General features: G+C 38.2%; 1 protein-coding gene across 1 annotated transcript in view; it reads right to left on the bottom strand.

Annotated features, from left to right (window-relative positions):
• Positions 1-17,062, bottom strand: part of b3glcta (beta 3-glucosyltransferase a) — a 139,350-nt gene that overhangs the window by 88,931 nt on the left and 33,357 nt on the right. Inside the window, exon 3 of the mRNA XM_084718025.1 lies at positions 5,433-5,472. Coding sequence (XP_084574151.1) covers positions 5,433-5,472 — 40 coding nt within the window. The remainder of the gene's footprint in view (positions 1-5,432; positions 5,473-17,062) is intronic.

The raw sequence follows: 17,062 nt of genomic DNA, 5'->3' as shown, positions 1-17,062 counted from the left end.
GTATTTAAACCCTGCAAGGGCAGTTCAGAAAAGCCAGCTGCATGCTGGACACACAGCACCGTAAACTTGACAATGTCATATGCTGCAATGACTAATATCATTAGCTTTTAACAATTTGTTTTTTCACACAAATAATGCGCCTACAGTACACTCCAGTGAAATATCATGAGGGTATGAAAAAATACCCCCCAAGCCTCGTCATCTGGTTGGGAACCACTGACTTATGGGGAAAGAATCTAAATGCAGATGGTGTCATTGTTTTACCGCCATTACCCTCTGAAATCAACACTGACTTGACAAGTTAAGCAAAGAAAGTTGTCTGTTTCCTCTTTAAAATCCTTTAATATGAACAGATTTACAGAAGAAGAGACAGAAGAGATCTGTGTCAGTGTAATATTTCTACATTATTAAACCAGATTTAATGGCCAATTGAAGACGTGTGCTCCTGTCGGCTCGCATTTATGCTGGAACTGCGAAGCTATAATGAAACGATATCTTGGAAAAAAACATATTTCTGATTCTATTTGTTGATTGTGCTGCTGTGGGAAGTTATGTTAGATTCAACAGGGACGTGTGGCTCTGGGCACTGATGGAGAACATTTGCATCTTTTTTTTTTTTTTGCATTCACATTTCAACAAAGTTGTTATGCATCTAAATATTGTGGCCGGTTTAAATTATTTTTCCTCCTGAGGCATTTCAGTAGGTGATGTTCTCCAAGGTTTCAGCTCTCTGTGCTGTTGAGATGTAGCATGATGCAGTTTTAAAAACACTACATGCAGCACTGTATGACCTGAGGACTCACGCTGCCTTCTGTTTGCTCTATAAAAATGAAATAATGTGCAATGTGAACCAACTTGGCTCATTTTATTCAGATTTAAATGAGACATCACTGCATTTGGATTTGGCTCCCTGCACTGCCTGTAAAGGAACATTGTTTGACTGATTACTTCCAATATTTCCTAAAAGGTCACCAGCTCCTTCAAAATAAACAAGCCTGTTATACCTTTTGATGCTGGCTGAATTGTTAAAACAAAAGAAAGTCCGACTTCCTTTATTCGTCTTCTGAATTCCTGCCCACAAACAATATTCTCTGCAGGCGAGCGTAGCTTTTCTGGTGTGACAAAGGGAATTACTGTGGCGGTGCCAGATAGTGGAGCTCCATTTTTCAGATAGCTGTCTGTTTGTATTTCCTCTCTGTGCTGAGGTGCCAAATGAGAGCATTATGAAGTTGCTTTTGTGTGCTTTTGCGTCTGCCGTGACCCAGTTGAATGAACAACAGGCAGAGGTCCAGAAAACTGGCTCCAAACTCCTCTGCAGGCTCCCGAAAATCACTCTCAGATGGTGATTGTATGAGCCCCCTGAAGCATGAAAGGCATGCATGGGATCTTTTTATTTGCTCTACTCATGAAAATACTGGTTGCCGTCAAATCGATGAAGAGATGGGACTCTATTTGTGAAAAAAAATAAAAAATAAAATAAATCTGAGGAACTCTGGAGATTAAATTCTCAAGGCATCCGACAAAAGCCCTGTTACCCTTTTCACTTAATGGCATTTGCTGTTTAAATTTCACACCGTCCAACATTTTTCATTTCAAGATTCACTATTCATGATGATATCAAGTGATAACGTATTTCAGTCCTTTGAGCAGGCAGTTCTCTAAAATACTCGGTAATAGTTCATCCCTTTGAATGTCATCCAACGTGACAAATTAGTTCCACTGATGCAGACTGATCCAAATATCAAACAAAATAACAGAGTCCAAAAGATGAGCCACACTATGAACAGCAGCTTCAAACGCAGCAGCACAGAAATTCATAAACATGTGAATACACATATTATATATTACAGTCTTTGTACGAGTATGATTTAGAATATACAGGATATGAAAACGATTTAAGTACCAACACTTATTCCATATTGCATGTATGGAAAATTATACAATTGAAAGTAAAGCTACAATGATTAATTGATTATTAATCGATTATCAAAATAGTTAGGGTTAGGGTTAGGGTTCTTTTAAGAAAAAAGATCAATATTCTTCAACGTCTTTGGGTTGTGCGTAAAACAAGACACTGGAGGATGTCATATCAGGCTTTGGGAAACACTGACATTTTTCACCATTTTGTGACATTTATAACAAACAACTATCAATCGATCCATTAATTAATTCATTGAGAAAATAATCGACTGAGTCATGAAAATAATCATTAGTTGTAGCCCTTCTTGAAAGTACTGAAGTCACAAAAAAGCACTCATTCCACTGTTGCAGATTGGACCTAACACACTAATCTATGTGTGTTTGCACAGGTTGACCAAATTTGGGCTGGTTTAGTCTAACCTGGGCTGACTTCAACCAGTCAGATCAAACTCTTGCTATGGCCAGTCAGGAGGAGAGCAAAAACTTTTTCCATTGAGAGAAGCCTTCAATGCCGTTCTTTGCTCTTCTTTTGATGAATAAATACTCTCCAGTTCTGAAAAAAACCAATGCTATCACAGTATCTACGCTAACCTCTTCAGGAGCCGACATCGTTTGTTCAAGACGGGTCACTTCCATGGATGCTTCTTGTTGTTGTCACACCTAAAATCACACCTGCAGCTGCCAGTGGTCCCTCCGAGGATGCTGAATAGCTGCACCACTTGTGGTGAGGACGTAAGCCTGGTAAAATGGATTATCTTGTGATACTGCAAATGCAGCTGCCTCACAAGGTAACCATGAGTTGGGCTGTTTTTTTTTAAATACATTAAGCGTCACAGTATATTAAAAAATTTATTCATAAATTGTATTCCTTATATGCAAACACATCCAGTTGCTGAGTCCAACTATGATATGACATAAATCTTTTTTATTCTGCTGAGAGAATATCTGCAGCTATCAAATCTGTGTATTCATTATGACAGAAACCTCTTTCAGCTCTAGAATATCATTATTTGTTTGGCTGTTTGATAGCACGAGACTGTGTGTGTTTCCCTCTCTCCCTCTTCATGCATGTGTGTGTCGGGGCATGATGTTAGGGCTTGTTGCAGTTGACCAAGTTAGATCACACCAATTATTTTATGTTATTCGCTCTGTCCCTTTATTCTTTCTTTATTTTAAAGGCAGAGGCCAGAAATGAAAAACAGTATCTTGTAGCCTCCTATTTGCATTCAAGCCCACTTGTGTATACTTTCATTATTATGTCATATTGAAAAATTGTTATGAACCACAAGAATATTGTTTTTGTTTATGAATTCATTTGTACTGTTTATTATCAAAATTATTTGGCCATTTGGCAGATTTTGAGCATTTCTTGGACTGGAAAACAACAAACCAATCTGGCAACACTGCCTCATTTCAGTTCAGTCTTTATTGTCCTGCCTGATATTTGGCTTGCAGCAAAACCAGGCAGTATTCAATGACTTATTCTGTACCAGCGCAGTGTTGTCAGCAAAGAAAAAAATAAGAAAAAAGTATCCTATTTCATGTGCCTAGGTCTTGTTTTTCCTTTTAACATCTATTTTTTTATACTAGTATTGTTTCAAAGTTTAAAATTCTGGGATTGTGACAAATAAGAGGAACTTGAGTTTAAGAGAGATGAGGAAATGCAATAAGTTACACACTTAATAATTAGAGGGTACAGTAATATTAATAGATAATGCAACAGGAAAGTCATTGTTGATATTGCAATTAAATTAGTAATGGTAATATTTTGTTTTGCACATGATGTGTTGTTGCTGCTTAGTCTGGGAAGTTTTGTTGTTGGTTTTTCACTTCAGTGTGCACTACTTAATTCCTCTATCAGCCTTCTTTGTAAAAAAAAAAAAAGTTTTAAAAATTGGGGCCATTAATGCTTTTTTTTAACAGGATAGCTGAAAATATGATGAGGGAGAGAGAGTCGGGGGATGACATAAAGCAAGCATGACATAAAGGGTCACAAAGCACGCACACTCTGCCATCTGAGTGACTGAGGTGTCCCATTTAACAGCCTTCATCAGTATGTTTCACCAGTAAGACTCACATTTTAATGGCTTTCTTCATCATAGACATTGTGGGTGAGTTTTAGTTTGTTTCTGTCGAGTTTGAATTAAGCTGAGAATTATGATGTTAAAATTACAGTTTTGGAAAAGGAGTCTGGTAAGTCTGGTGAAAGCAATAAAAAAAAACTGTTTCTGGTTAAACAAAAGGCGTCTTACTCTTAAAAAAAAAAAGGTCTCTCACTGTCATGATCCCTTCCATAATGTTGTCAGACACTCAGAATAACAATCTGAGTCTGTCAGTCGCAAAAACAAGTGTGACCTGCCCTGCATGCTGCCCGGTGTGCTCTGATGAAGAGGCCTCTGCAGCGCGTCCTGTGTGCTCCATTTCTCCGCTTTCATCATAGTGTTGATTTTGAGACTTGACTTTTTAAAGTTTACAGCTGGCCATGCTGTTGCACGGCTCTGTGTACAATGATGCAGCTAAAAAACAGGAGCTGAAACTTGTTTACCAACCATTTGTTCACATTTTCTCATTTGTTAAGCACCTGCACATGTTGTCACAAAGATTTTTTTTAATAAGTGCACCAGTTAAATAAAAAATATTTTTCCTGCTTCACTCTTTTACCAAACTAAAACCAGCTGAATTGGCTCATTAACTCTTTGTGAAACAGACTTCATTCAAACTCGGTAGGAAAACAAGTCAAACCCACCGAAACCGCCTGTGTTAGTCTGTCCACTCTTCCAACAACCACCAACTCCAGTTTGGTTGAACTAAATAATTTAATTAATAATAAAGAGTCTGACTCTGCAGGCTGTTTACCTCTCACTCCTCACTCAGCTCAGAGCACTTACAGTCTGGCTGAGTGGGTGTGCAATGTATACTATATATTGTTGCATTTTATTAATCCGATTCCATTTCTGTTTAAATTTCTTTTTATATTTATTTTGACGAGTGCTCTGATCCTCGTCCTACACATTTCATTATACCGTTGACCCTGTGTCAACCCACGTATGACTATTTAAACTGCATCTGAATCTACTCACCCTTTCAAATGTGCTCACAAAGATATTTAGGTATATCATATATTACATTTATTATTAATTTATTTATATTTTTTCTGTAAAGTAAAATGGCACATTTACTGTAGGCTGGCTCCTGTTTTATTACACACAGTAGCTTTTATAGCTATTGCTAAAAGGACATGATTGGTCTCCTATCTACACCCTCTAATTATATAAGGGTAATTCTAAAAGTACTTACAGCACAGAGTGATCTATCAGAGTCCCTCCTAAATGCAAACTTTATATGCCCTTATTTCTTCAGTAACTTTTTCAGTCGCCACCCATATGTACAGAGTATTTACACGGTTAATTTTTGGGCTGTAACCTAAAGCATTATCTGTTTATTTTATATTGTTTGCTTCTTTTTTACTTTCAAACTCTTGCTGCTACTTCCATTAGGAAAATAAGACTTACCCAGTTGATTGTTGTGGACGACGTGCATATCATCTTGGCTCTGAAAAGATAGGAGAAACTTTTCATTAATAACAGCAACAGAAAAATATGAACACACCTTCAAGTAATGACCTATATACTGTACATCCATGGTTTTGTTTTAACAAGAAATGTAGAAACCGTCAAAAATAGCTTCTGTGAAGATGCTTAGTTTCAGCTAAATACTCTATTTCCTCTTGCTAATCAGTAATTAAGACTTAGTGATACTAAATATGGAAAGCCCTGTGGCTTATTTGGAGAAATAATGGGTGATACCCCACGTCATTAGTCCTTCCTAATTGTGTGGGTTTTGTGCCTGCAGCATTTAAGCTCCGCGCATTCGGCTCAATTAAGGCGTTCAACACTGTTCCACCTCCAGAGCTGTCAGTGCACGCGGCAGACCATGGAGGGATGAGTAAATCAATCACAAGCTGAGCAAACTTTGAAGAGCCGTCTTTTACCTCCATCTTTCAGAGGAAATCTTTCAGTCTTGGGAAAAGGCGAGAGCGCGAGAGTTCGGGCTGTTTCCAGAGCTCTAGAGCGGTATTAATAGATAATGACAAACTGAGGCCTGTTTTGATTTATGACTTCCTCTAGACTAACAATCATTTTACTGGCAAGCTGTAGCAGCCTTCAGAGAGCTTAACTAAGTCATAAATTCACTCACAGCGGGTGTGGTGCAGTGGTTACAGGGAATCACAGTGGTTTGGTGGCAGCTGTGTGAACCTGCCTATATGTAACTCGATATCTCAGCACATTTAGAGGACGAGCAGTTTTCATAACAGAGAGGAAACTATGTTCAACAAAAATATAAATGTAACACTCCTGTTTTTGCTCACATTTTTCATGAGCTGAAGTAAAAGAGATAAAACTTCTTCTGTACGCACAAAAGGTTTATTTCTCTCAATTTTTGCTGAAAATGTGTTTAAATCTGTTAGTGTGCACTTCTCCTCTTCCAAGATAATCCATCCACCCGACAGGTGAGGCATATAGAGATGCTGATTAAATAGTGTGATTACTGCGCAGGTGTAACTTGGACTGGTCGCAATAAAACTCAGTTTTTAAAATGCGAATGAGCTTAAAAAAAAGACATTTACTAAGCACCGAACTGTGGCTATTTCACACAGAAGAGGGAAAAGTTTTGACCTGTCCTACTCTGTTTCTGATTGGCTGTTACTCATTGCCTTTGTTGGATGGTTTGGTTCGGTTTAGACATGAAGAATGATTGGTAAGGGTTAGGCTAATAATATCAGGGTAAGTTAATAAAAGGCGGAGTAGGGCAGGTTATGACTTTGCCGTCTTGGGAAATAAACTTCGTATGTGTAGCCCTATGTGAAAAAGCCATAGTGCCTAATTAATGTCTTTTTTTAAAGATAAAACAGCCTCATTCTCAACTTGCTGCATATGCCTGACAGAACACTTATATCAGTTGTGTGCATGCTTTTCGTGGCTGAATATCAAACTTTCCCACCCTATTTCTATTATCTAATCCAAAGACAGAGGGGAAAAGTGAAAAGTGCAGTCAAGAAGAGAGAAACAGAGACAGAGAGCTCCACGCCACAACACATCTGTTTCCTCAAGCCTATGATATTTAACGCAAAGTCTTCCCATGTAAAAACAAATTTCTCAGCGAGTTCCTTTTGATTCAAGAACTCTTTGCATTTGTTTACATTCACAAAGCTGATGTTGCTACCTGGCACCAGGCTGTGTCAAAGCTTTAAAAGCCTTGAACAACACAAAAAGGCTCTGTACTTCTCTGTAGTTAAAAAAAACACAAGTTTGCTAAACAATGTGTAATGGAGGCTATGATTCACGTTACTCTTGTTGTTATTCTTATTTATTTTTGCCATGATTAATAAATATAATTTTTGTCTTTAAACGCTTATATTGTTGTCATTTGTAAAATGCTATCGACAGTATTAGCTGTTTGGATAAAACTGCACATTTTATAGTGGCTTTTTACTGTGACTGGTCCAAGGCACACCTGTACAATCATCCTGCTGTTTGATCAGCATCTCTACATGCCACACCTGTCAGGTGGATGGATTTTCTTGGCAAAGGAGAAGAGCTCGCTGACATGGATTTGAACAAATTTGTGAACAAAATCTGAGAGAAATAAACCTTTCTGTGTGTTAGATCTTTTATTTCAACTCATGCAAAATGGGAGCAAAAACAGAAGTGTTGCATTTATGTTTTGTTGAGCGTATGAATTAAGTCAATTCCTTGCCATGAATGGTTTCCTCGAACTGTCAGGACCCCACATCCATTTATTTTCCTGCATGTCCTATCTTTCCCATTATATTCATCATGAATTGAGCGCTTTGACAAGCATCGAGCAGGCACATCCTCGGATGTAGAAAGTTCACCAATTATACAGATACGCACAGCGATGATTCGTGCATATGTGCAGCTCTCTGTCTTGCCTTATTTTTTCAGGTGATCAGAGTTAGAGGCAAATATATGCACAGGCAGACAAGATCATATCAGGGTGATTTAATTCAGTGGGTACAAGACATCAGCTTAATTGGACTCAGTAGCATTAGTCATGCCCAAAAGGTTTCTGTCTCATCTTATCGCACAGTACTTCTCTGAAATCATTTCCTCAGCTGAAGAGAGAAGGCACCTCAAGGAAAAACATGCATCTCATAAGGCAGAAGAATCTGACTCGTTATCAGATAATTACTCATATAGCATCCAACATCCAACTTGAAAAATATAGTATATGACAACAGGTTAAAGCAGAAGGAAACCTGATATAAGTGGAGGAGGCGAATAATAATAAACTAAATGAAGGCATGTGGGAGTTTCTCTGGATGAATATAGCTGTTTTGACAGAAGACTGGCAGGTGTAAAGTTCTTCACGCCATCTCCTCCAACTCGACTCAACACTCAGGCAGAGAGGAAAGTGCGCAGACAGTAAATCACTGCACTGTCACTGTCAAACCCATAAATCAAGACCTCCAGTCTGATGAATAAAGCGGTCACTGAAACGTTACCAATTATATTGATTGTGCCCGACTGTGTGTACCTTTGTACTGCGTGCAAGTATGTCTGAGACATGACTTTACATGTGTTATGACATGTTTTAATGAAGCTCGAGAAATCTCTGAATCTAGCCGAACTCCTCCGCTGTTGTAGATGAGTTTGTAATGTCTGGAGAGTATTTCTGTGATTTCTTTTGTAATGAGCTGTTGTCGAGTCCAGAAAAATGCAGCCTCCTTGTTCATTTAAATTAAAACACTACTTTGGCACAGAGGAGATTCCAGTGCAGCTGCCTACCGCAACACAGGGTCATCTGGTGAAAAAGCCTTTCAACAACACATCATCATCCAGCAGCAGCAGCGGCGGCAGCGGCGGCGAGGCACTGCTCTGACCAATCAATTACATACAAGTGCGCAATCTTTGTACTGCAGATTACTTTTCACTGTTACTGATTAATGTTCCAGAGTAGTAAAACTTACAGTATTACAAACAACTGTGCAGTGTTTACCTTCTGCTAGCACTGAAACTCATGGATGCATTACTTTTGGGAAAATATTTCATAATCTCACCTCTCATTATGTACTTGAACTTATTTTTTATGTTGGGATTCCACAATCATGTTTTTTTTGTTGCCAGTCTCGATGAGAAGTTGAGAAATAAGAGTTGCAAATCAGTGGTTGTGCTCAAAACCATTCAGAAATTCATTACTCCCTATTCACTATCAAGGGATTTCTATGGAGAGGACACTTTTGTTTTTTTGTTTTTTTTTTTTTTTTCAGTGTAATGCATGACGGTAGACGCTTGGTTAGTGACAATCGGTTGCACATCAAATATTTTGAAACTACTATATAGGGTACAATAATTCTCACTATACATTCAAACAGCACTATAAAATGGAAAGCCCACTATGACTACATAGACGGTAGTGGGGACGTCACAATGACAGAAATTTAGTAGTCGATACCAATACTCGTGAATTTCCATGATTCTCAACACCTAATTTGATTCCACAGAAAATAAAATCAAGAATAAAATCCAGCCATTGTTGCTTTTCTTTGCCACCTGAAACAAAAACTCCTCTGTGGTTCTGGGACAAAAGCGAGAGGGAGAGATTTACTGTGTCTGCCACAAATCACTGTCAGGAGAGCTTCTTGCTACGTCTGGAGAACGATGCAAAAGTGATTTCTGCTCAGACATTAAGTCTGTCTGTCATTCTCCGCCTCTTTTTCCCTTCAAATTTTAAAAGTTAATGTTTAGAGAATAGTAGTACACATCTGTGGGTCTATACTGTATTTTTTAGCCTGGTATTCGGCTGCACTGTGTAGAAAAGGAACAAGCACCGATCAGTTCAGCTGACAGAGCGCACTGGATGCGCTGCTGTGTGCACCGCTGCAGCCAGTATGTGTGTGACTGAGAGGGACAGAAAGGTAGGAGGACTATTACATGCAGTCTTTCTGGAAGTCACTGTTAACACAATTTTGGCATCGATTTGGTAAGTATCAGTTCTTGTGAGTTCTGTCAGTACTGAGTAATGTCAGACACAGCAAGTGAGTTTTCACTAGGGTGGCAGCTTACAATTAGTTTCTCCATTGATTAATTAATTAGTTGTTTGGTCCATAAAATGTCAGAAAATGGTGAAAAATGTTGTCTTGTTTTGTCTACAACCCAAAGATATTCAGTTTATGACCATAAAGGAGTAAAGACACCAGAAAACATTCAGGTTTAAGAATCTGGAATCAGAGAATTTGAATTTCTTCTAGAGGGTGTAGATAGGAGACCAATCATGTCCATTTATTTTCTTTCAAAGTGATGAATCAGTTATCAAAATAGTTGTTGATTAGTTTAATAGTTCATTAACAATCAATTAATTGTTGCAGCTCTAGTTTTCACAACACATTCCTGCAAATGTTTCAGAATGGAGGAATGAATAGTTTTTGTCCACCTAAATACCAGAGGCTTTTAATTTGAAATTGATCCAGGAAGCCTTGAGTTTGTATTAACAGCTTAATGCAGTAGCATTTAGAGGGTAAATGGGAGCAGATCAAAACGAGGCTTTGGACGTCTGCTACTACTGACAAACTGTATGATACTGTAGCTCAACACAGTAAATAGATGAGTATGTATGAGTTTGAGTGACATGACAGTTATCGGGGACAGAGTTATATTTAAAATGGAAAATGATGGGGAGAATGTTTATAAACTCTCCAACAATTTATTTCACAAACTATTCAGCACCCACAGTGAAGATTTTTACTAGGCACTGAACTATGACTATTTCATGAACGCTTGAGTCATCACCTGTCCTACTCTGCCTCTGATTGGCTTACCCTGATATTCTCACCCTAATCCTAACCAATCACTCCTCATACCTCAATCTAATCAACCCAACCAACAAAGGCAGCAGCATACTAGCCAATCAGAGGCAAAGTAGGATGGGTATGACTTTGCCCTCCTGGGAAAAAAATGTGGTTTAGGTAGCCCTATGTGAAATAGACACAGTTCAGTGGCTAAACAAAGTCAGATTTTTCAAGGTCAAACAACATATTTTACCCACAATTTCCACCAGGCATGTTCTGTGTCACATTATGGCCGCACCACGGCAGCCAGAGCAAACCACAGCCATTCTACACAATGCTTGTGATTCTACCAGAAGCACGTCCCAGAAACGGCTCTCCACTCGGCTTCAAATACACGCAAAGTCTATTTTTGACAGATGCCACATCCATTAACACAGAGCAGATTGAATGGGCAGGAAGTTGGATATAGAAAAGGCTGGAAGAGTCCGGATAATTTTCAAAATAAAATACCTCATGCAGACTCACGATCATGAAGACAGACAGAAAGAAACTATTTAACCATGTAGCCTGTTCATCCATGGTAGAAGCACAAAGAGCAAGGAAAGAGGACCAAATCACCAAAATTTGAAAAAGTAAATCAGGTGGGCAAAATGCTGCTGGCGGGACTCGCAGCGATGCAGAGGACAGATCAGAACCGTGGTGCAGCCACGCCATGCTCGGAGGAATCAAGCAGTTAAGTTTCCTTTTGTTGTGACCAGTCCAAGACACGGCTGTGAAATAATCCTGCTGTTTAATCAGCATCTCTACATGCCGCGCCTGTCAGGTTTGTGCATTATCTTTGGAGAGGAAAAATGCTCATTAATATGGATTTTAACAAATTTAAAAACAAAAAAAACATTTAAGAGAAACAGAAGTGAATAGAATCATCTTAGATCTTTTATGTAAACTCATGAAAAATGGGAGCAAAAGGAAAAGTGCTGTGTTTAGATTTTTGTTGACAACAGATAAATATTTGACCAATAGCTGCTTTATTGCAGTGTTAACAATATATCAAATGTATTTTTTCTTTTAAAAGGAACAAAAGGTGAAGAAAATTTACATTTAGCCTACACAGTCAAAGGGTTACTTGAACCTTTATTAAACCTTTAACATAATACCGTTTTAAATCCGTGCTCCATGGTGTCACGTTCCTGCAGTTGAGTGGCAGGAGGGCTGCAAATCTCTCTCTGGTAAATGATCTAATATTCTGCGGCAGACTGAAGTCAGATCAGGTGTAACATCATTTTCACCATTACTGAGAGATGAATTATTCTCAGCTCACAGAACTCGGCTCTTTTTTTGGCCTTCTATACTTCTGCACACAGGTAACGCTCTCCTTAATCCCATCTGACAGCAGGCTGTCAGCCATTTGCAGCAGGAATCAGACACCCATAGGTGTTAAAAAGGAATTGCTATGAGTCTCCACTGTCCATCTGAAGGGGTTAGTTTCACCATCCCCTGAGCGCTTTTGATCTGCGGCACCACAGCACTGATGCAGACAGACAGAAAGATTGTGCCTCGTGTAGTTTAACTGCAGAGCAACGGCGACACAGCGGCGGCGGCCGAGGTTCTCCCAGCTGAGGTGTGCATGTGTTAACTCCTCAAGAACTCCGCTCAGCCCGCTTAATGTGACTGTTATGTAATGAAGGACACCAGCAAAGACAAGCCTTTGATCCCGGCCTTTGATTTGGAGGCTCTTCACATACATGGCACAGCCCCTGCCCCCCCTGCTACATCTCTCGGTTCCCGAGGGCACAGACGCTCCACTGATGTGAGTGACCCGTCAGGTCACATTAGCTCTCTGTTCACTGATGGCAAGAATGATTCAAGGTTGCAGCGTTCGCCGAATTTTGACATGTGGGAGAAAAATGTGTAATATTTACAGACGCTGGCTGTCTCAAAGGACTCTGAGCACCTGGAATACCTGAGGAGTCTCTTCTATTATTCATGTGTTTACTCTACATTTACATTAACCAAAAGGATAAAACGATTTCTTGGTAAAGTGCAAATTGCCGGCTTCATTTTGAGGATGCTTTCAGATCTACTGAGCGGTTTAAGACTTAAATGCCTTTTGTATCCCCTCTCCATGTGAGGGTGCCAGAACTGACAGATTAAGAATTCATTCAATACTCATTTTTCATACACAAGAAAAGCTCTTAATGTGTAATGACTTAATAACTTGAAATGTCTGCTGCCTGTGAACAGCAGCGGGCTATTCTTGTCAGGTTTTATTCACAGATTTTTTTTCTGCATTATGTGGACTTCACTTGGAAATTAGGAAGACAAAACCTATTGATAACAGTCTTCAGGGCATAAACTCTCAAATCTGACAAGTTAAACTGTTAACTTGCTCTTAATGATTTTACAGCAACAATTTTCTCCATGAGGTGCATCATTATGGGCCCGACAATAACTTTTAAGAGTGAGCGCCAACCTGGCAACAAACGACCGAGCATTTTCTTTTGCTTTCAGTTGACCTGGATTGAGATTAAAGCTGCACGTCCCCAGCAAAAGGTCAGCATCCTCACCAGCTGCTCACCCATGTAGAAGACATGTACTGTAATATAACAGCGTCCCTCCAAACAGGAAACTTTAATGTGCTTCACAGAAAAACATAAATCTACTTGACCAAAGTCAATTTTAACGTACAAAAATATGCACAAATTATTATATTTAATAACACTTATCAAATATCAACAAAGACTTAAGTTAAAGGAACAGTTCGCTTCACCCTGGGCTGAAGTGCTGTTTATCCATCTTGATTGTTTTGGTGTGAGTTGCAGAATTTTGGAGATATCGGCTGTAGAGATGCTTTCTCTCCACTGTAATGGGACTAAATGTCACTCAGCTTTATTCAAATACAAAACCAGTCTCTCTTTCCAAAAAACATGACCCTATTATTTAAGATAATACACACACCTTGTTGTGAACATTTTCATATGGAACTTCTTTCTTTGCAGTACAAAGAAAGTAGTTCCAATGGATTCTACTGCAAAAAAAGAATAGTTCTGACACGAAACTGCTCACAATAGAGTCTGTGGATTATCTTGGTAACTGGGTCATGATTTTTGGAATGAGGACTGGTTTTGAATTTTTCAAATGTATTTTTATTTATTAATTTGTTTATTTTTTGGCTGTTTTTAGCACCACAAGCCGAGTGCAGTCTAGTTCTATTATATCACAGAGAAGGCAGACATCTCTATGGCCAATATCTACTCTTTTACAGTTTTTTTTCAAAACTCTCCAACCTTACACCAAAAAAAATAATGTCATGTTTAATCTGGAGCTGCAATGTCTAAAAAATGTCAGAAAACAGTGAAACAGTCCAAGGTGACATCTTCAGTTGGGTTGTTTTGTCAGTAAAACTCAAAGATATCCAGTTTAATATGAAAATAAACAAAGAAAAGCATGGAATCTCTGTATATGAGAGACCAAAAAACAGCATTTTCTAACATTCTGTGTGAAAATTTACTTTAATGATTGATTGATTAGCAAAATATTTTAATATTTAACACTCTCCTAGCCGGGGAAGTGAGTTCCCAGATTTACGTGCCCGACATGGCATTTTACTTTATAATTTTTACATCATTATGTTATTGTCTCTGAATAACATTAAAGTGATTATGTATGATTTTTGTGGGGATCTGTACAAAACAAAGATTTTTTATTTTTTCTGCAGAATATGATGTGTAGGTCAGGACATCTCTGCAGCACAACAATATTGAATTTAATTATTTTTTTGATGTTTCACCTTAATCAAATATTGCAATTATAATATTGCCTCCTGAAATTTCAAAATGCTGATTAATTGCCCAGCCCTACCTGTGACCACTCAACATACTTAATGATGTACTTCTTGGCCTTAAAAGTGATGCTCCCTACTGTGTGTAGGAAGACAGTTGCACATTACATCAAATAAAAACACTGTTTAAACCATCGCTTATACTCTTTTGGGAGTTTTGAAAAGACTATATAATAGACACCTGCCCTCCTTGTCCAACGACAGACAAACCTGCTGTGTCTAGTTACAGTTGTTAAGCTCTGTTTGGACAATCACTGTTCAGGGGTGGAGTCAAACAACAGCCAATTACAACTCCTAATTAAATTATTAAATTATATCAAGTATAGTGAAATCATACATTCACAGCAAGAGTTCTAAAAATCAAAGTTTATAAAAGAATGAAGTCACGCTAATCTTAACTGAATATTAGCTATTTTTTCAAGCAGCCATCAGTCATCAATATGCATCTAAATCTAATTCCAAACACTTTATGAAGGCTGTTGTACAGATTTTGGAACTAAGGTTCCATGAAGAGAGAGGATCCACACACTGGAATAAAGTCACTCTTGAGAGATACACGCTAAATGGGTCTCAAAAGTCACCAGATCTGGTGATAAATTCTCTAAGTTTGGAACACTGCTACAGTAATGTTAGCTCATGCTGAGCTGCATCACTGCAGCTGCTATTACTCATTTTTACTGTGCAGATGACCAAAACAAATAACACACACAGTAATTATGAGCATCCAGCCAAGGTAACTTCAATATGTAATTAACTGGCATAAGATGCAGTGTTTACAGCATTAGATGGATGGTATCCATAGCAACAGGCATCATCTTACCTACAGTAAAGTGGGTAGCAGTTAACACTGAAGTAAGGTGTTGTCTAATTTACTTTATATGAACAGGTTAAACAACTTACACAGACAGCATTTTAATTTTAGCTGCCTTTCTTTTTTTAATCTCCCTTTGTGTAACAGACACACAAACACACATAAAACAGATTTGATTAAGAACAAAGTGACTTAGCTTCATTAATAATCCATTATTAGAAGTGAGAGAGAGCAACCAATGTCACTTCATTTAAAGTTCACATTTGCAAGGTAATATAATTAGCAGGATAAATGACAACAGGCTGAATATGTAACCACTGAAAGCCTGGTTTAATATGCAGCTTGACAGTTCTGTCACATCAGAGCAGATTTCGATCTGAAAAGGTTCTTTGCGGCATAATAATATTAAAAGTATGGAAATAATGAATTGTGTTTTCTACCTTTTTTTGTACGTTTTAATCACCGATATATTTTCTTATTCCTGTCTCTTCATTCTTTGTGTGACTCTTGATACAGTCCATCATTTGAGGATGTTGTGATTGCAATTTTGTTGTTTGCACAATGACGATAAAGTTCTTGAATCCTGAATAATTCTTGTAGAGGTGCACCACTGTGTTTTTTCTAGCTGTCCTCTCTTATTTATCAGCCCTGGTACTCTAAATGTTGTGTTTATCTGAACATATTTGTATGTATACTGTATGTTGCACATTTTTCCATTTGTTTGCAGTAATTTCTTGCTTGGATGAAATTTCTTTTGTTATTCCATAAAGCTGTTGGGTTAATATTTGGCATTTTTCATCCGTAATTTTTCAATTTCTCACACAGTGAAACAGTTCATTGGGGTCACTCTCAGTTAGTCAGAAGACTGTACACGGGGGGATTCAGCTTTGTTTTTCCAGGCACAGGAAAAACTGTTGCCAACAGAGGCGACCAGACCGCACAAAATTGTTGACAGTGGTCCAAATCTGGTTGCTGTGGGCAACGTGGCAACCGTTACTGTTAAGCCCTGCTGTGTAAGTTATTTCGGGTCACAGTGTGCTCCCCGGCCCTCTTCATGAGATGGCTGATAGATATTTTCCACCAGATTTTAGTCAGAACACTTCAAAAAGAAGAGTTTGATCATAAATGAAAACAATAACTTTCTTTCTTCATGTTGTGGTTCGTTTGGGGTATAAAAGGAAACTGAATGCTGTGAAAAAGCTCTTTTTATTCCGTTAAAAAAGTTAGTGTCTGGGCTGCTGTAAAATTTTAAGTTGACTGAATTTGAAAAGACAAGTTGAGGTAATTTTGCGCAAAACAGGTTTGCTGAGATTGAGATATTAAGTTGAACCAACAACTTTCAAGATTTTCTTTTACAATTTCTCAGTTTGAAGAGTCAGTTCTTCATTTCACACAAAGAGTTTTAACTTTCAAACATTGCATGTTGGGGAGTCTGCTGATACACTAATCATGTTTCCTTAGAAACTTAATTTTATGAGCTGATTGAATCTTGTACAGTACTCAGGGTATGAATCTCTCACAATTCAATTCGTTATTCTGAGGGCTACGATGCAATTATACGTTGATTATCATAATGTTAAAATGTTAAATGCAAAATGTTAAAGTACAGCATATTTGTAATCATCCATAATTAGTTTTGTTAGATGAAACCTGCACAGGTGATAATAATGTAGAGAACTGG

Source organism: Lutjanus erythropterus, chromosome 4 (genome assembly GCF_056507025.1).
Source record: "Lutjanus erythropterus isolate fLutEry1 chromosome 4, fLutEry1.hap2, whole genome shotgun sequence".
Taxonomy (NCBI): Eukaryota; Metazoa; Chordata; class Actinopteri; order Lutjaniformes; family Lutjanidae; genus Lutjanus; species Lutjanus erythropterus.
Note: the sequence above shows the minus strand (reverse complement) of the source record. Positions and strands in the feature narration are given on the sequence as shown.